Below are 20,002 nucleotides of genomic sequence, written 5' to 3' on the forward strand. Positions count from 1 at the left end.
TATACCATTGCGATTTTTCCACTCCAAATTAGACTCAAACCCGTTTTAAGGTCAGTTGCAAGTATATATATATACATATATATATAAATATAAGATCTAGCTCCTTTAATTCAAGAGATATTTCAATTCAATTATTATTTATAATTTTCATAATAAAAGTTAAGCTATAACTCTTAATTTTAATTTTTATACCCTGAATCCATTTTCAATGGGAAGGGTATAATGGTTTTCTTAAATATATGTAACAGGCAGAAGGAGGCGTGACAGACCCCATAAAGTATATATATTCTTGATCAGGGCGACGAGCTGAGACGATTTAGCTCCGTCCGTATGTTTGAACGCGTCGATCTCAGAAGATATGAGTTAGAAACTTGAAATATTTTTACCTAGGTCCGTGTATAGCATGCGCATATCGAGTTTTGTTTTAAATATCGATAACTTGCCCGTTATTTTGTTATCGATTAAAAACATTATCGAAAACCAGTAATAAATTTATATCTCCTACATCTTTAAAGCTAGAGTCTCCAAATTTTTTTATTTACACCTATATGCATTTTATACAATTTCGGTTTTTCGGTTGTAAAAGGCGTATTTCAAATACTAGAGACTTGTGCTTTGGGAAGTACATGCATATCTATGTTATATTCATAATCTGAAAGTTTCATGAGGATACTCCATCCACAAGAAAAGTTATTAAACAATTAAGTGCGTACGAATGTCTGTGTGTGTGCGTGTATGTGTGCATATGCGAATAATTATTGAAACATCAGTTCCTCGAAGGGTTCAGGGGATCTCGTAGTCGGGCAGTCTCGACTAGAGCTTTCTTACTTGTTATTATAAAAATTGAAAATAAAAGTTATGATTTGATTTTTATATAAAATAATTAATAAAAGTAATAATTATTTTTGATATTTATCATATAAATTATTTATAATAACTAAAAATATTTTTTTTTAAATTTCTTTAAAAAAATTTCTTATTTTGAAATGTTTTGCTATAAAAGTTATAATCGTTACTAATACAGAAGATGTAGAAATTAAACTAGCAGAATTATAATATAAAGTTGAATCTGGCTATAACGACGCACACGGGTCCCGGAAGACGCTATAACTGTATACCATGCGTTTACCCAGACTTCCGGACGGACATAGATGGATTCCCTATTTCAATGGGTGCAGGTACATACCACTGCTGCTTCATTTGAAAATGGGCAACAAATATTTACAAATTATATATTTTATAGCAATTGAAAGTTACAAAAATGAAATATTAAACATAATAAGAAGAAATATAATATCATATAAAGGGTCAAACAGGTGGCTGTCAAACAGGTGCACGTTTTACATCATTTCAAACAATACGTTGACATCCAGCATGATCTAACCAGAGATAGTTTATTTTGGGATAGCACTTTGAATAGAGTAGGTTAGAGGCTTATATACAGCGCGTCAAGTATTATATCGAGCAGCATGTACTTGGGTAATATGTAGTATATATGTATAGGCATATAGACTTATATACAGTGCTTATCATAATTATAGCCCACCCTGCAACTTAAACTTTGAGCCCGTTGTAACAAAATTTTTAAGGTTTTTTAAAAATAAATTTTACAGCACATTATAGACTGGAGCATGTTCAGTAGATTTTATCAAAATTTTAGTTCAATTTATGGAAAACTAAGAAAGAACCGTTAACTTTTGCTCTGTGCTAGCATTTTTGCTTGCATTTTTGTGTATCATAATTATAGCCCACTGTCGCAAATTTGAATTTATTAAGTGCGGAACAGACTTTTGTCTTTACAGACATTGTAATTAAGTAAATTTCGATAGTTTTTAAGAGATGCCGCTTGGAAAACAATTATCTTATTATGAAAAGGACCGTATTTTCTCACTTTTCGAGTCAGGAGAGTCTATTTCGAGTATTTTACGAATTTTGAAAAAAAGTCAAAGTGTAATTAAAATTTTTTTGGATAACCCCGAAGAATAAGGATCAAGAAGACGTACTGGGTGAAAACCGTTACTAATTGCGCACGATAAACGCAAAATTATTAAGAAAGCCAGCAACAACCCAACCGCTTGTATAGCTTTGGCCGCACATGTGGCCGAATCTATGTCAGCGATGACTGTTTGGGGAGTACTTAAGAGCTCAGGAATCATAAATAGGTCTAAACTGACCAAAGCATCCATGTTGCTAAGTCGCCACAAGGTTGCTCGACTTGGTTTTGCCGATGGACATACTGCGACCGATCTGACATACGCGCGTTTGAATCATCGTCTTTTGGCTTACAGTATATTTATAAATTTTTACCCTAACAGGTCGTATTTTCTGATGGGAAGAAGTTTAACCTGGATGGTCCTGATGGGTTTGATACTTATTAGCATGATTTGAGGAAGGATCCTATGTTTTTTCAAGGACAAACTTTGGAGGTGGCTCCGTCATGATTTGGGGTCCATTTTTTTTATTTGGTACCTGGGAATTGAAGTTTGTAACGAACCGAATGAACAGTGAAGAGTATATTCAGGCTCTGGATAGTATTCTCATTCCATATTCAAGAGAATTACGTGAGAAACCAATGGTTTTCCAACAGGATAATGCCAGAATCCATGTGAGCAGACGTACAAAAGAGTGTTTGGAGGAATGTCATGTTGATGTCCTTGACTGGCCAGCATGTTTTGGGGATCTCAACCCGATAAAAATGTCTGGGGTAATCTTGCAAGACGCGTGTATGCCAAAAATCGCCAGTTGGAGACAGTTGGATATCTTAAAACGCAAATTCTAAACGACAATGACTAAATAACAATGTTTCGAAAAGGACCTTTTATTAAATTTAGTGGTTTCAATGAGGAAGAGAATTTTTGAGTTAACTAAGACAAATGGAGGCCGGACTAAGTATTAACATTAGTTTTTCCATTAATCCGCAACGAATTCGGATTTTTTTTACAAAAATATGAATATGGGCTATAATTTTGATACAGAAAATGGTGCTGTTTTTCCTTGTTTTTTACTTCTTTTTAAGAAATCGTTATTAAATCGTGAATTTTAAGTGAAAAAGTTTTTTGCCATTCATAATTGAAATATTGAACTACTCATTTTTTAAGATTTTGAGGAAATATTCCATTTGGGAAAAATTTTCAGCCGATTCGTTTAAGTGGATTAAAAGTGGGCTATAATTATGATAAGCACTGTATAATCAGCGAATCGTTCATTTTATGGTCTACTACTGGGTACCCAGCAAAAAGACACAGAATAAATGCTGCTCTTGTTCTGGCCCGTCGCAGAAATTTATCAAACGCTCATGATAATGCTTAACGAAGCCATGACGACTGCCGCCGCCTGAACCAGCCAGGTCCGCAAATAGACGAGCATATGCCTGTGGCGTTTGGCTATATGTCTTTTTGGCTGTGGCCGTGCATAAGCGGACTAGCTAATTATCTTGGGTCTTCTACTTGGCCGTTCATGTAGTTCATTGTTCATTCCGATGAGTACGTTGTGTGCATTCTCTGCGAGAAGACGCGAATTAATCAACGAGAATTCAGTGCAAAGAGATTCGACTCGCCATGCATGCCAAGAAGAAAACGCGAGCACGTAATCGACCTAGAAACAAATGCAATCAAACAAAAGAACTCAAATCGGAGCCCGATGGAGGAGAGATCGGTGGTGCTGCTGATGCCAATCCCGCCTTGGAGCCGATCCAGTCGGAGCCTGCCAGAGCAGAGCCTGATACCAGTGTCATTAACCTAATACAAAAGCTTCTTCGCAAGAAACTGCTGGCCAAGGCGAACAACTCGGCGCCGTCAAATCCATCCATTGTGCAGGCAAAAGCCCCTTTCCCACTGCGGAAACATAGCCCATTGGGCAGTAAAGACGAAGAAGTAAATGATCTTCTGAAGTGCATTGGAAGCAACTTGCAAAAAGGTAAATATATTTAGTGTATAGTAGTGCATGTGGGAAGTAAGATGTTATATAATTCCCTCTAGGTTCCACTGAGGCTGCCAGGGGAGCCCTTCTTAGCCAACTGGGCGAAATGTTTAGCACGGCGCCCTTGACCGATGCCGAGTCATCCGATGAGGAAGCCGAGTACGTGGAGTACATATATAGGCCACGCCAATACTTTATGACATCATTGTGCAATGTAAGTGCATCCATGCCCCAGCAGCTTGGACAACTGAAATAAAATCATCGACCTTCACAGCATTGCAAGTTGGATCTATGCGGGCGACAGGCGATACCGTGCAAAGGCTGTGCAATGGTCTACTACTGCACAGTCCTGCACATGCGGGACGATCAGGAGCACCGTCAGCTATGCTGCGGCCTGCGTCAAGTGGCAGAGCGGCAGGGCCACGACATTTTCTACAAGTGTGGAGACTTCAGTGCCGAGCAGTTCCGATCGTACCGCATCGTATGCATACGTCAAGTGGAGCAGGCGATCAATCGATCCCTAACGCCCACGGAACAGGAAGTATTGCTCTTTCCGTTCATCTGTGGCCATGCAAAGTGCCGTGAGCACAAGTTCAAAAAGCTGACAGCATGTGCGCAGTGCGGCGAGGTTGCCTTCTGCAAGGACAAGCAGGATCATCTGAGTGTCGGCCATGCCGAATGGTGCAGCGCCTACAAGTTGTTCAAAGCGTTTGTAATGTTCCAGGCAAAGTTTGGACGCGTGGAGCCTCCTTTGCCCGACAAGGTGCTGCGGGAGAGGCCTAGCTCCTGCTCCGACACCAAGCAAATACTAAAAAAGCTAAATTTCAGTAAGTGATCGAACGTAGGCTTGACTTTACCTTTTGAAATGATAGAAATTTAATGCTTCATTTTCTAGATGTGGTTGACGGGTGCGAATTTGCGGCGTTGACACAAGTATCTACTGGACCGCTGACAGCATTTTTTGCTCTTAAGCTTTGCGGACTTCTGGGAGCCACGCAGCTTACAATTCATCTGATCGGAGCTGAAATGGAGTTCGAAGTGGACGTATTTCAGAAATGGGAAATTTTCCTGCTGCACACTTTACCAGCACTTGAAACCTTGCATATCGTATTCATTGGACCAGAACTTAATCCTAATAATATATCATTCGATCAACTATCTACGATTAGGTTGAGTGTATTTGACTTCAATGAAAACAAAATGTTCATCCCCTTTTTCGCTTTCAGATGCTGTCGTTTGTGCCGAAAAGCACAACGCACAATACAATATCATTTTGAGAATCGCCTTTATCACGACTATTACATGGAGCCTAATTTCCTAAAGCCTGATTTAGGTAATTGGTTGAAAACTTCAGTATCTTGATAGCTTATACTTAATGTATGTATTTGTAGTTAGTATTTTAGTGTTTTACGTACACGGGTAATGTTTATTTAGAACTAAAGTAATAAGTATTTATACATATGTATATATACATACATATATAATCCTGAATAATATCATTTACTTTGCTAATTTACAGTCTGCTTCTTCAATTCGGGCCTGTATCGCGCTACAGGCTACGCCTTGGAAGACACCTGGCCTGAGACTATACGGGCGACGTTAAGTATAAAATGCCCTATTGTTGTCACATCGTATACTAAGTACGAAGCGCCGCTAGATTTGAGCCAATTTCTAAATCAATCTAACCGCCACTTAACTGTGGTACTTCCGCCTACTACAAATCCCTTTCGTTCGGAGAAGCCAGAAAGGAATTTTATATCGGACGATGATTCCCCTTTTATGTTCAAAAACTATCAATGTTTCGTTGTTCAGTAGATTCGTATGTTACTCATTTTGTTAATCTATCTGAATAAAAGTACTATTTATCGATTTTTAAATTAACTGGCTCTTTACATTGTGGTGGATTTCTGTTAAGGGAATCATCGTTGATTTGAGTTAACTTTCTCTTTGACATATATGTACGTACAGCGACAGCCAGTGGCAACTACTGTTTCAAAGTTTTTTTCTTTTTAGTTTTATATGTCAGCCCAGATAAAGAAAAAAAAAAAAAAAAAAAAAAATTGTATGTTTTCACTTACGATTCACGATTGCTAAAAAACCTGCGCCTCTTTGTGCATTAAAAAATTATTGGTAAACATTCTCACTTCTTCTTCTCTGTTCAGAATTGTATCTAAAATTATCTTCTTGCCTAACTCTGTAGATCATAGGTTAATGAAGAATTGATTTTCAGTATTTTTTGCTGCATATGAATAATCGAGGAACTCATGTTTAATTTTGTGTTAGTTTTTGGCTGTTGTGTTGTTTTAAAATTTTAACCGTTTTACCAAACTCACCACATTATATGTAAATTGATAAATTGTCTTTGGCAATACTCTGAATCGGCTTACCACCACACTTCGTCGTGTGATCACGAAAACCTATCGAAAACGTATCGGATGATTGAAAACTATAAGAGGAAGATAACGCGCAAATATAGAAAAGAAAAGTAGAATTTTAAACGTAAATATGACTGAATGGGATTTTAAGGAGCTCCGTGCTAAGCTCGATGTTATGGGCTTCACCCAAACATTACCAGTGCTAGCAATTCCGCTGGTTGGAGCCATTTTTGGCGATCTAATAAAAACAACAGAATGCCTCCGGGATACAAAAAAGCAAGTTGTTGAGCTATTAGAGGTAGGTAATTGCATCGTTCAATTATATCTGGAAATTTAGTTTTTTTTTCTTTATAGGAAAAAGCGTGCTGGGAATTGGGAGTTGAGCCCTATAAATGTGACAACACGCGTTTACTGGCCGAGTGCAACGAGCTGCACTTGAAGCTTCTTGAGGAGCGAGAAGGCTACGAACTTCGGCTTTGTGGTATGTACCTGATGTAGCGTTACTTTGCGTAAAAATAAAAATATCCCCGCAGAGGCTGAGAGGCGAATACGCAATCTACAGACTGACAGTGATCATTTGCAGAGCCATAATGCCCAACTCCAAGCTCAACTGGATACGTTCCTGTCAAAGCAAATAATCAGTGCATCATCTGGCAAACGAACGCCAGCTGCAGGAGTGAAGAGTGTGTAATATGTACATATATATAAAAAGTATATTAATATATAGAAGTTCATTCCCTTATAGCAAGAAAACCCTTTATTACAACCGTACGCTCAGGAGAAGTGCTGCCCCCTTCGAATGCTACATCAACGATTCCTTCCTTAAAATGTACAAAGTGTAATGCTGGAGTAATTCAAAAGTCTGCAGTTAGCTCTAAGGAAGGCGTGCCCGCCCCATCGGAAGAGGTGGCCAGACTCGAAAACGAGCTCACAAGTGCCGGCGAGCAACTGGAGTTTTTTAAACGGAAAGTGGAGTCGCGGAACCGGGAGATTCGACGATTAAATGATTTGCTCTCAGGTGGCCGTCCGCCCGCAGTGCTAGCGAAGGAATGCTGCTACAGGGAAGTCGGCGCTCTCTCAGAAGACATTGGCCTACTGCAGCGCGAAAAGACTGAGTTGATGACTCAGGTTAACGAGTATCAAGATAAGATGCACGATGCTATGCAGCGTGCGTTGCGTCTGGAGGAGGAAAAACAAAGATTGCAAACACATCTGTGCGAGTTAAAGGAAGCTGCCTTGCAAGTGGAGGACCAAGCCAATTCTGAAATTGATGCGAAAGAAGCAGAGCTAAGACAGCTTCAAATCGAGCTAGAGAAACTGCAGCAGCGTAACGATAAAAGATCCAAAGGACCACGGCAAGCTGCCGGATGCGATAAAGCCACACTCCATGATGACAGACACATGCTCAACGAAAAGATCAATGTGCTGACGCGCCGCGAGGAAGAGCTACAAATAGTTAATGAAAAGCTTAAAAAGAAGCTACACAAAATGGAGAGTAAAATGTCAGCGATGCAAAAAGAGCTGCAAGAGCAAGTGCAACAGAACAGTGTGACACTGGACGAGGAAAAAATTCGACTTAAGTCAGAGCGAGATTTCTTCCAGAAGGAGTATCTACGCCTCATGGGCAAATCCGGTTCGGATTCCGAGATTGCATTTCTACACGCTCAAATCAAATCAAAGGACGAGGAGCTACATGTCTTGCGCTCCGAGCTATGCATGCTGTCCACGGCAAAGCTGCAGCTATCACCTCGCAAGAGTGAGAACATATCTCCACCCACGGTTAGCAGCGCATATAGCCCCAGTAATCGCAGTGACTGCGTTCAGGCTGCCATTGCTCGGGTTGAGCGCGAGCGCGATTGTGCGCGTGTTGAGCTCGAGCGTATGCGTTGCGAGCGTGACACGCTGCGGGAGAAGCAGTTGAGCAGCGTGCAACTGCACGCTGAGGAATTGCAGACGCTGCGCGTTCGCAATGAGGACTTGCAGGATCGCATACGCCAACTAGAGCGAGAGCATCGCGAGTTGAACTCAGCCCGCATTCCCACTGAAACCCAAAATGCTCTCTTGAAAGAAGACGTAGCTGAGCTGAAAAGGCGCTTATCGGAGCTCCAATCCGATACAGAGAATTTGAGAAGGGAGAACGGGCAAATAACGTAAATGCTATGATTGATTGTGTTATGCTCTATAAAGCATTAATTGTTGTATCTTTAACAGTTTGATAAACGAACAAAATGAACGCATTATAGCCGATTATCGAAGTAAGCTTATGTTAGCAGAGCGTCAGGTGCATAAGGCTGATGTGCGTGTCAGCACATTGGATTCTAGTCGTGAATCGAATCGCAATGAAGCTAATCAATTGCGTACCGAAATGGCCTCATTACGCCAGACTTATATTGCTCTTGAGCATGAGAAGGATTCACTAGTGGTAATTTTAATTGTATATATTCTGTTTTTCTTAATTTAATCCATCATCTATCCACAGAACCAATTGGATAATAAAACTGAGAAGCTCTTCAAATTGGAGGTCGAGCTCAAGGACTGTAAGGATAAACGGAACGTACTGGAGCAAACGGTTAGAGAACTGGAGTCTCAAGTTAAGTATGTAATCAAAGACACATTCATCTAAGCAATGAAATCGGTCAGAGTCGATTTCCAAGCCATACGTAGATTTACTTAAAACATTTATTCATTTTATCTACAGTTCACTTAAACACTTATACAGTTGTTGGGGTAATACATTCATGGCACAATCTCCCACCCTGGCGTCTTTTAAAGCCAAACTTTGGCTGCGAGCGTTAGCCAAATATATCTAAGAACCACCTAAAAGGAAATGAAACGATTAAATCGAGAGATCTATTGTAAAGCCGTACCGCAGGTCGTCCAGGAAAACATAGATAATTAAGTAGAAAAGACATGCGATGAGAGTTGGATAACAAACAATAGGAAATCAACGCAAACCCACAGACAGAGGATAGGTTAAGGAAACACTGTTGCTGGGGTCAAAAGTGGGTGATTCAGTGAGGAAATTCGAGTTTCGACGCTCGATGGTTAAATACCTCGCCAGGCTTACGCTGGGTGCGCTGCAGCTGTGCGTTCCGCCGTGATCTCTCTCGGTTGGCGTATAGCCTGGTCGGCACACACACTTCGCTCTGCTGGCATAGCCAAAGAGCGCACTGCCATTGGTTGTTTGCGTTTTCAACGGCTCCAGCCATTGGCCGGCACCACAAGGTCCTCGCGTGTAAAGCTTGTGACACTGGCCACTCATTTCAACCATTCCAGGCGTCGCCTCGCAAAAGTTCTTCTCCTGATCGCTGCTGGTTGAGCACTTCTGGTCGAAGTTTGTAATGACACCCGCACATCCGCAAATGCCGTTGTAAGAGATTCCATCTATAGATGGCCGTGCTGTAAAATCAAAAACTACCACTTGGTGCAGAGAGCACGGTCCCTGAGAGCCGATTCTGTAGCATGAGTCTTCCGCAGGGAAATAGAGCCGATTTTTGCCGCAGAAGTTGCGTACACACGAGGTTTGATTAACCAGAAACTCGTTGGCCTCACAAGGACCGCGTGTGTATAGGCGATAGCACAGGCCGTCGGTCCACGGCACATATCCTTCCTTGCACATGCACTTGGCATGCGGTGAGATCTGCGTGTTCGACTCTTGACCTGCCTCAATATCATCGGGTATGCGGAAGACATGGCCAGGTGGACAAGGACCTGGAGTGTCTAGAATAAATGTCGACATGAATTTACATTATTTTGGACTTATTTTGGGCCAAGGCCCTACCAAGCTCGTAGCACATCTGATGGGGTGCGTGATAGTGGGGCAGATGTCGCTGGCAGTCACAGCGGCCGCCAGGCAGGAATAGGTGACCCGGCGTTGAGCAGGGTCCTATAGTGTAGTGTTCGTAGCAGGATTCCTCTAACGCATAGTAGTATGGTCGCAGCTCCCCTCGCTGTTCACAGCGGCACTCGGCCAAGCCATCATCGTTGCGTGCCAGCAGCTTTCCTCGAGTGCACGGACCCTTCGAGTATTTCGGGTAACACTTGCCGTCTCTTGGCCAGAACAGCATCCCATCGTCGCAATGAAGTGGGCGCTTACAGCTGCCCCAGCGATTGTCAGCTCTGAAACAACATAATGTATGGCGGTGCGATCAAATTTGAATCATAATTGCTTACCTCTTGGCTTGCTCTGGAACGGGTTGAAAGTACTCGCCGTGCGGACAGGGTCCGCGGTCATAGAGTTTATGACAAGCATCGGTGAGCGCACTAAGCGCCGTGCCCGGCGGGCAGCGACACTCGGCTGCTGGGACATTTTTCCTCTTAGCGCTTGTTGCTGTTGGACTCAGTTCCATAGTGTCCGGACAAGGGTAGCCAAGCGTGAAGATCTTAAAGCATTTCTTTAGCGGCGGCCAGTAGAGGAGCTGCCAGCCGCCGGCCATGCTAGCGCAAGGATTCTTTGCCGGGTCACTCCAGGGCGGGGGCACGATGCCGCCCATTGCTTGGTGTTGTGTCAGCAGAAGCAGCAAATAGGTGAATATGCTGCTGCTTGCCTGCAGGGCTGCCCAGTAGACCAACAGCTTCCGGCGCTTTATTCGCATCGTTAGCGGCTGTAATTGCCGATAATGATGAACTGGATTCAATTTGCCTATGTCACTTTTACTCTCAATGCCTTAGCTGGCACCTATTCAAATCGGTTTGATCGCTCATTAGACCGCATGATTGATAAGTTTTCTATTATGTGAGTTGGTGAATGGCTCATAGCCATTAATTAAATGCTTTTCACTGCGTGTCGCAGGGGGCAGAGGCAGAGGCAGAGGCAGAGGCAGGGCAGAATGCTTAAAGCATTGAGATGCGGCCCTCCCAAAGGTAACAGGCTAAACATTGTTTCGGTATGAGCTTACAGCAGGTCCAAATTAAATTAGCCAACCTGCAGGCCGATGTGCTGCGTAGCAATCTTGTTGATTCCGCGACTTACAAAAACAACAAACCCAAACACAGAAAAAAAAGAAACAAAAATAAGGCAATGTAAAAACCAGTATGTGGTTGTGCGCTGTTAACCATGACCTAAATACTCGTTTATCTTGACTTCTTTCTTCCATTTCCCCTTTCCCAGCCCTTGCTGCGCTGGTCACTCGGCAGAAAAATTCTGTTGGCCAACGAGTGCCTAAAATCGAAGCCGCATTTACATAATCGTCGTGCTTTGAAAACCTGCATGTGGCTTGTGACGAAACTAGTGGCAGAAGCAGCCAACCAAGCGGTGCTGGGAAAACGGGCTGGGAAAACACTTTGCACTAATTCCCCAATTTTTGTCCGACCGCTGCCTGCCCCGGGCCGGGCTCTGCCGCGAATACGCAACAAGCAACACATAAAAAGCGAACAGGCAACAAACAACAGACAACAGCTGCAGCCCGAGCTATAAATAATGCATTAGGCTAACCGCAACTTACGCTGCTTTGAGTTGTGTTGGGTTTCTTGTTGAAGTCAGTGGCTTTGGCTGTCGTAACAGCCAACAGAAAGCAGCAACAGGTTTCCTAATGCCGCAAATCGGTGTATTCTCTTTTATTTGGTCAAAAAGAACACCGAGACTGAACACTGAACAAAGGCAATTCGAGTCTGAACAAAAGTTCATCAGTTATATCTTAGATTTGTATGTATGTGTGTAGAGTCAAGATCTTTTGCATGTGTATGTGTGCGTGTGTGCCTTGTTTGAAGCTCGTAAACAATTCTTGCTAATTCTCAGCAAAGACTACGCGTGATTCCTACCACGGCATGCTCACCTCGGGTCTCGGATTCGAGTTAAAATTGAGCTGCGATCCGACCCAAGCACTTGAATCCCGCGAGATCACGCTCTGACACACGCAGCAGTGCCGATTTCCGTTTTGATTCGAAACCCAATGCCAATTGACACATGTAGCAGATCAGTGCGCAACGTAAAACCCGACCCGACACTGAACGCGACGCGACCATTCGCCTGCGCAGGTAACAGACGTCTGAGCGCCGCTACAATGCGGCCAGCGCTAAGTCTGCGCCAGGTAAACAGACCACGCGTGGCTCTCTTGCTGTCACGCTCTCTTTGCGCCGTTACTCTTGGCAGCGTACTTAACAGCGTACTCTTAGCCAAACAAGACTGAGACGGGTTTCAATGCTTCTTATGTTTGCCATCGTGGGAGTTCAGCCTTAGACTTACTTCTTCAAATGCAGTTTAATTTTGGTTGAAGCTCTTAATATGAGTGACACCTGCCAGGCAATGCTGATTGGCATCGATGGTCGTCAGGCGTGTCTCTGACTTTGGTTTTGGCGGGGTCTGGGGCTGGGGCTGGGGTTGGTCAGAAGCAAACCGGCTTACAGGGTCGCGCTTTGTTCTTGGGTTTCAATTCGAATTGCGGATATGTGCGAACGTGTCTAGCTTGTAAATGCGTAGTCCGCTCTTGCAATGGATAGCGAAGAGTGAGCACATAGCATAAGCTGATTGGGTTCGGGCTCTCCTACGGCTGATCATAAGTTGGCTCTCTGCTGAGGTATTCCGATTTGACCCCGTGAAGGTTTCGGCACTCAAATGGCCGTCAACGCAGGTGCAAGCCAATTTTGCTTGAACACATACAAAAAGTAGTTAAGGGCTAGCGTCTCTTTGAAGCCAACACTCAAATTGAAATCTGATTACAGAAATCTGACCGCAAGAACACTACAACGCGACTCGGAGTTGAATGAGACGTCGGCGGAAAGCAAAACACTGCGGCAGCAGATTGTGGCACTAAAACTCAGTCGCGACGAAGCAATTGCGGAAAACGGGTGCGTATAAATAAATAATATCTGCTTCATCAGACAATAGTCTTAGCGGCCAGCATCCATATCATTAGCAACTAAGCGTTGCTAATGTTTTATTGGGTTCCACAATTAGCTAGCTTTTTGTGACTGTTTTCATTACACTAAATGTGATTTGTTTGTGACTCAACAGACGCCTCACGGACAAATTGAGTAATGCTCTGGCAGAAACGAGGACGCTGCAAAATAAGCTCAGTGACTCGGAGCAGCAGGTGGCTGATATGAAACAGAAGCTATCTAAATACGTCCAGGAGGTGAAAAGAGCCGAAGATTTGCTTCTGGAAAAGGTATATTGCTCGAAAATATTGTTTAATTAGCTTATAAGGCAGAAGGTGATTTGAACTCCGGGTTAACGTGCTAGGTACACTTTGTCTTAAAGGAAAAGGAGCGCGAGGAATTGCTAGACTGCTACCACAACTTGACACAGGACCAAGTTCTCTTGGAGGGCAACAATCAAAGCTTGGAGGTTGAGGCGAATGAGTTCAAGTGAGTAGCTGATAAATATGAAGAATTATCAAATTAACTAAGCTCAAATCGAATGTCTGAAAGGCGGCAAATCTGCGAGCTGGAGTGTGAAGTACATTCACTCAAGGAGCAGCTGCATTGCCGGCAGTGCACAATTGATGAGCTGGAGATGCAACTGACTGCCGCTCGTACTCGAATGCGATGCTTGGAGAGGGACCTGGAGAACGCGCGAGAGCTGAAAATAGAGCTGGAGGTGCGAAAGGAGCTATGTGATAAGCTGGATATAGAAAAAGAAAAGCTAAATGCCGAGCTCAACGAAATAAATGAAACTCGCAAAAAGGTAAGCTGATGTGTTTGGAGGTTTGCTATAATTACCATCGTCATATTTACGTGCGTATTCAGTATAACATTTATTATGGTATAATAGAAATGTGTCCTAGTAATTTAGTAAAACTAAAAGCCAGCCACTTACCATATAATAACAAAACTCAATTACAGCTGGAGAATGAGTGCAAAAAGCTGCGTGCCGAATTACAGCAAAAGTCTGAATTAAATCATATCAGCACTGAGACTAGAGAGCAGCTGTTGGATCGCATCCGCGGGGAGCGGCAGCGCCAAGATGAGGCAGGGGTAACTGCCAACTGCGAAATGGAGCGACTGCGGCAGCTACATGCAAAGACACTGGTATTTATTTACTTAATCGAAAAGAGCCTAATTGCATTTGTAGTAAGCATTTCATTCAATTCATTGAAAACAGACTGAACTTCAAGAAGAGCGGGATCGTTGTAACAAACAGGAACGTCTTGCTAACGAGTACGAGCAGCAGGTTCGGGAATTACGTAAGAATTTAGCCGAGGATCGCTTCTGTCAGGCGCGCACAAGGGAAATCACCCCCAGGGTTCAAGAGGAACCGATGTAAAATTGTATTCGATATTACTTTAACTTTGCATTTGACGAATTCTTTACGCTTCAGTGTCATTAATTAATTTACAACTACGACCCATTAACTAATGTAATGATTTTAGTATTTAAACGCTTAATGATTAGGAATTAATAATAAATTAATATTATGTTTAATCTCAATTGATTTTTAATAGAATGTCAGGTTGATAATGTTAAGCTTTATGTGTCATAATATTTATGTGTAGAGGATACCACAATATGCATTTAATATTTACGACTGAAACTAAATTAGCTTAGAAAATACAAAAATATAGTTATTATTATCAGATTAGACTAAATAATGTGCATTTGTAAAATTGAAAATAAATAAAAAATTCACATTTAACTTTCATGATTTCAGAAAATGAATGTGGAAAGCCAAACGTCCTCATCTCACTTAAATCAGATATTTGGTCGCCTACACTTGGCAACCAGCTTGACGTACTCATTGTACATACAGGGACATCCAGTAAAGGGCGGTATGTAATCGCGATTGCTGTCATTGAAGGTTGAGCACTCGTCCTCATAGTTGGATTCGTTGCACGTAAATTCTGTGTTTGTTGATCCTGAAAGTGGCCAATATTAAAATTGGATTTCATTACATGTTTCGTACTTACTGTGGGAATCTAATAGATCATCATCTGTATAATCGTTATCATCATCCGGCTGTTGAGCACCCGCTGTGTCACGTTCCATGGATAGCTTGGGCAATCGCTCCCAGTCGACGGCGCTGCGGTTGCCAAGTCCGCTTTCATCTCGAAACGTCACTGAACGCCTTCGCTTTTCCCGAATACATTGGTCTGTGCAAACGAAATCTCTTAAGGGTTGCTGTTGACTAATCGAAGGTCCGCATGGCACGTCGCAGAGGTCGAAGGGTTGAGGACGTTGCTCTGTCTGAACTAAGTTGTGGACGAAAGGCAGATATTTATGGTATTTTTTAACGGAACCATTATAAATGATAACAATTTTAGTACCTTCAAAAGTATTGTCATCCTGTGCGGCTTGGTTACTTGGTTCCGGATATTGCGAGGAACTCTGATAATCGGAACGAATTGAGACAGCCGGCAAGTTGCTCTGGCCTGGTTCTAGGTCTATGTAGTTACCATCACAATGATTTGGGGTTACGGGCAAGGCTGTATCTGTAGTAGATGGGTTACTTTCCGATTCAGGAGTGTGAGTGTCGACACGTTTGTGCTGGATCATTGCTTTGTAATTCTCGATCATTCTTCGGTTTCCCTCCTTCCTTCTTAATGTGTGCCAAGGAATAAAATTTCTAGCTGAGCTTGCGGATGTGAATATCTGCAACTTGTCAATCTTCGATGCATGTCTTGCTGAGCAAGTGGTACGACCCTTATTTCCATGAGCTTTCTGTTTCTTGTAGGATATGGCTCATAAGAATATGAAACACTTTTTTCTATAGTACATATTACTACTACTAATACCTACCGCATCAAATTTACTGAAAGTTGTCTCTTCTCGAAAAGTTGACGCTTTTTTCGCTTGGTCCGCATTTATCTGTTCACACTCCGCACCGTCTCGAATATCGGTTTGGGTTTCTTGTACTTGGGATTGTATTCCATTGGTCCAAACCTGCAGAGAAGATGGCGCTGGGTTTCTGGGGGACGTTTGGCTAGATTGGTTGCTTATTAAGGTTGTTAATAGCTGTGGATGATTCAATGGAATATTCGCCTGGGTTTCTTCGGTCTGGGTAAGCAGAGATTTATCGCTCAAGACTGCGCGATCAGTTGGTAATTGATTTTTAGGGGATGTTTGGCAAGATTGGCTAGTGATGTGATGCTGTGATGTGGATGCGGATGGTGGATTCAATTGGTTATCCGTTTGAGTTTCTTCCATAGGAGATTGCGCAGATCTGTCGCTCATGACCAGTTTGGCAGGTGGCCAGATCAAACGAACGTTCTTGTCATTCGAATCGGGTAATCCAGGTGTAGAAAATTCATGTATTATTGGTGATAGTTTCTTCGGAGCATTATCACGTTTAACGGACAGATTCTTAAGCTTATGACTCTTAGTGTGGTCATTATTGCTTTGAGCAATTTGTTGTACGTTTCCAATTGCATTTATTTGGTTTACTACTGGTGTTTGATTAGCACCGTCCTCAGCTCTCGCCGGCGGGCTTAGATTAGTAACTGTATTCAGATTCGGATTCGTAGAAGGTTCAATCTCTTTAATATATGATGCAGACAATCTAGCATCATTTTCATTCTCTACTGGCAACCTTGTATAGGTGGGGCAAGTATCAAGCTCCGAATTGTTTTGGCTTGAATCCTTGTTGGCAGTTTTCTTATGTTCCGTCTTATACATCTCCATATATTCGCGGTGCATGCGCAACTTCTCAGCATTGATATCGGGGTCATCTGCAGGTTTCTTTTTCACTGTCCCGTAATTTTTGACGCTCATTTTGTCTTTGGCTATTCCACTTTGATTCAACTCAGGTCTCTGCTGCCTATAAGATATTTTCATTATTTTTTCTGCGTTCTTAGGGGGGCTTTCGCTTCTCCCCTTTTCTTTCCCACCTGCCTGTATTGGCTGTTTTGGCGTGAATTGGAATTTAGATAGCGGAATCTCGTTAGTATTTACAGCACGATTTACAGTGGCTACCGGATCTGGATACCAGTTGCTACAAAAGTCCGACGTATTCAAATCCGTTGTACGCTTACAAAAGGTATTTCTTGGACAGTTGCACGTGAAGATTTCGCACCCATTCCTTTGTGGCACTAGCATGTCTAGCTTTTGGTAAAGCGTCCCGATTGGATATTGATAGCACGGATTGGATGAATACGGCATGGGCACAGCTATAGCTCTCGACATACAAGTTATACAGCTAGCATTGCTAGGATAGCATTGTCGGCACTCTGACATGCGTATGGGACATGTAGCTCCCAGGTGACAGTAGTCCCTCTGGTAGATTGAATATGCTCCCGGTCGTGTATCGCAGCACCCGTTGTTGCAGCCACCGCACATGCGTGCAATTGTCTCATCGGGTGATTCAACTAGTGGACTATCAGTGCCTGGCTCTGGCTTGGAGTGGGGCTCGGCGCTGCTGCTCGACTGTGGCGAGGACACCATGTGCGTGGTGCGGAGGCACGGGGTTTTATTTCGAATCTCTGGGGATCCGATTTCCAAGTTGACCACTTCCTGCCATTTGGCTGCTATAGAACTGTCGGGAAAATTGAGCCCCTCGTACTTTCCAGTTAATATGTGAGCAGTTTTTTCAGGCTTTCCCTTAGTGTCCTTTAAAAACGACTTACGGAAATTCTTTAATTTTCCTATTTCACTTTCAATCTTTTTGTGCAATGCATCAACCTGTACACTAGTTGATATTATCTTGTTATCCTTGCTGGAAGAGGAGGTCCGTCGAGATTTCTCTGCATGCTCGCGTCCGAAGAGTTCGCGAACCTGGGTTTGCGTGTTCTTAATGTACATATCGCCGCGACCCTCAATAGAAATGCGTTGTTTTCTCTCTAGTACAAACCCTTTACCTAATCATTTATGGTTACATTGAATTCGGAAATATAGTTTGGGCATCTCGATATTAGAACATACCCAACCCTTTTTGTTTGGTATCATTCTTGATGTCCATAACAGTTTTTGTAAACATGGGATATAATACAAATAATTGTATAAAAGTATAATTTTTGTTGTGTTTTCAAAGTTGTGAATGGTGATCAAAAGTGAGTAAATTTTGAAATTTTTATATGTCTAACCTTTTTTAAATAGTTGAATAGTTGAGTTAATAGTTGACTTTGTTAATATTCGGCGTAGCTTGCTAACTGAGAAGTAAAGGCTGAGGAACAGAACGGGGATCACAATATTGAATTAAGGCTCTTATCTTATGAAATTATAATTATAATATAATTATAATAATTTCAGATTATTGCTAGAATTATTTGACGTCTTCGAAACGGCAAATGAAGAGGTAATGATAGTTCAATTAAACTTTCTGTCATGATTGCGTTAGCTAAGACACAACCCATTTTCGATTTTCTTTTACTGAGGTGGAAACTTGCTAACTGCTTTCTTATTTGATTTTAAAATGCCATAGATGGTGCTTTAGTCTTGACAAATAACGATTATTTCCATATACGTTTCTGCACTGCTTGACGTACTTTTTCGGTCATCAAAAAAGACGAAGCATTGAATATACCAAAGGAGCCTTTCCATTTTGTACCTATCAGAAAATTTCAATTTCATTTTTTTTTATTTATTGATTTATTTGTTTTTTAAAAGCAGGGACCGCAAATAAGTGTTACGCATTTAAAAAAATTGAGGCTCAAAAGTATTCCCAAAAAGAGAGAGGAAAACACACATAAGGATATTTTTTTATGGCGAGTTCAAAAAAAGGATAAACTTTTATTGGTAATTTTTTATAAAAAAATTATTTTTAATTATTAAAATTGATTTTTATGATAAAAATCAAAAATAATTATTACAAAACAATTTTATATAAAAATCAAATCATAAGTCTTATATTTGATTTTTATTATAAAAATCAAACATAAGAATTATGATTTGATTTTTATTATAAAAATTGAAAATAAAAATTGAATTGAAATATCTCTTGAACTAAAAGAGCTAGATCATATATTTATATATATATATGATCTACGCATTAATACCTTTAATTTGATGTATAATACGTATGTAAATATGTATATGTATATGCGCATATACATGTACATATTTACATACGTATTATACATCAAATTAAAGGTATTAATGCGTAGATCATATATATATAAATATATGATCTAGCTTTTTTAGTTCAAGAGATATTTCAATTCAATTTTTATTTTCAATTTTTATAATAAAAATCAAATCATAATTCTTATGTTTGATTTTTATAATAAAAATCAAATATAAGACTTATGATTTGATTTTTATATAAAATTGTTTTGTAATAATTATTTTTGATTTTTATCATAAAAATCAATTTTAATTATTAAAAATATTTTTTTTTTAATTTATCAAAAAATAATAATTATTTTTTAATTTTTTCCTATAAAAGTTATAATCGTTACGGTCCCTGTTTAAAAGCCTATTTTAGGCAAATCATTAATTTGGTCAATGATTTTGGATGCAAGCAGTTATTTACAACGGTTAATTCAAACAAATAATACACTTTTACTTTTTTAGTTTATTTATTTGTTATCTAATATATCTTTGAATTTATTTTTATAAATTATAAATTGTATACTATATAATTAAATAAATCAAATAAGCTCAAACTATTATTCAATTTAGGTGAAACTTGGAATGTGCATTTACTAATTGGAAAATAGCCACTAAGGCTCTTACTTATATTAATTATTGTTCAATAAGAAGAATTGAATTAAAATGAAGCAGAGCGTAATTAAGAAGGTTTGGGGAAAATATGGGTTTAAAAGGTAAGACAGTGGTTTAATGTAGGGTAATTCTGTTGATCACATTCGAAAAGAGTAGTCTACAGGCTTCGTATATATGAG

General features: G+C 40.9%; 4 protein-coding genes across 8 annotated transcripts; 2 read left to right on the forward strand and 2 right to left on the reverse strand.

Annotated features, from left to right (window-relative positions):
- The first annotated feature begins 3,250 nt into the window (after window positions 1-3,250).
- Window positions 3,251-5,799, forward strand: LOC6583583. The gene is made up of 6 exons (XM_002009213.3): window positions 3,251-3,915; window positions 3,978-4,132; window positions 4,193-4,745; window positions 4,814-5,087; window positions 5,145-5,251; window positions 5,438-5,799. Exons 1-6 carry the CDS (start codon window positions 3,558-3,560, stop codon window positions 5,731-5,733), a joined length of 1,743 nt encoding a protein of 580 aa, XP_002009249.1. The 5' UTR covers window positions 3,251-3,557; the 3' UTR covers window positions 5,734-5,799.
- Window positions 5,800-5,939: 140 nt separating this feature from the next.
- LOC6583584 (centrosomal protein of 135 kDa) lies at window positions 5,940-14,660 on the forward strand. 3 transcript variants are annotated; one of them, XM_015162948.3, is made up of 13 exons: window positions 5,941-6,048; window positions 6,119-6,591; window positions 6,648-6,774; window positions 6,827-6,976; window positions 7,039-8,443; window positions 8,505-8,715; window positions 8,773-8,888; window positions 12,954-13,079; window positions 13,246-13,399; window positions 13,474-13,598; window positions 13,662-13,917; window positions 14,076-14,261; window positions 14,335-14,660. In XM_015162948.3, the coding sequence occupies exons 2-13, from the start codon at window positions 6,424-6,426 to the stop codon at window positions 14,494-14,496; spliced, it is 3,186 nt and encodes a 1,061-aa protein (XP_015018434.1). In that variant the 5' UTR covers window positions 5,941-6,048; window positions 6,119-6,423; the 3' UTR covers window positions 14,497-14,660. The 3 variants fall into 3 exon arrangements, with proteins under 3 accessions (XP_032586924.1, XP_015018434.1, XP_002009250.1); XM_002009214.4 differs by having other exon boundaries at window positions 5,942-6,048; window positions 13,492-13,598; XM_032731033.2 differs by lacking the exons at window positions 12,954-13,079; window positions 13,246-13,399; window positions 13,474-13,598; ... (1 more) ...; window positions 14,076-14,261; window positions 14,335-14,660 and adding an exon at window positions 8,992-10,039 and having other exon boundaries at window positions 5,940-6,048.
- Window positions 8,955-12,277, reverse strand: LOC6583585. Of its 2 annotated transcripts, XM_015162950.3 has the most exons (5): window positions 12,068-12,277; window positions 10,467-10,897; window positions 10,075-10,412; window positions 9,347-10,013; window positions 8,955-9,110 (listed from the first exon to the last, which is right to left on the reverse strand). In XM_015162950.3, the coding sequence occupies exons 2-5, from the start codon at window positions 10,886-10,888 to the stop codon at window positions 9,086-9,088; spliced, it is 1,452 nt and encodes a 483-aa protein (XP_015018436.1). In that variant the 5' UTR covers window positions 10,889-10,897; window positions 12,068-12,277; the 3' UTR covers window positions 8,955-9,085. The 2 variants fall into 2 exon arrangements, with proteins under 2 accessions (XP_015018436.1, XP_015018435.1); XM_015162949.3 differs by lacking the exon at window positions 8,955-9,110 and having other exon boundaries at window positions 9,238-10,013.
- Window positions 14,661-14,773: 113 nt separating the features above from the next.
- LOC6583586 lies at window positions 14,774-18,270 on the reverse strand. Of its 2 annotated transcripts, none has more exons than XM_032731035.2 (5): window positions 18,084-18,270; window positions 15,966-18,019; window positions 15,494-15,887; window positions 15,137-15,418; window positions 14,774-15,085 (listed from the first exon to the last, which is right to left on the reverse strand). In XM_032731035.2, exons 1-5 carry the CDS (start codon window positions 18,136-18,138, stop codon window positions 14,922-14,924), a joined length of 2,949 nt encoding a protein of 982 aa, XP_032586926.2. In that variant the 5' UTR covers window positions 18,139-18,270; the 3' UTR covers window positions 14,774-14,921. The 2 variants fall into 2 exon arrangements, with proteins under 2 accessions (XP_032586926.2, XP_032586925.2); XM_032731034.2 differs by having other exon boundaries at window positions 15,494-15,893.
- Between the last annotated feature and the right edge of the window lie 1,732 nt (window positions 18,271-20,002).

Source organism: Drosophila mojavensis, unplaced genomic scaffold (assembly GCF_018153725.1).
Source record: "Drosophila mojavensis isolate 15081-1352.22 unplaced genomic scaffold, ASM1815372v1 contig_74, whole genome shotgun sequence".
NCBI classification, from domain to species: domain Eukaryota; kingdom Metazoa; phylum Arthropoda; class Insecta; order Diptera; family Drosophilidae; genus Drosophila; species Drosophila mojavensis.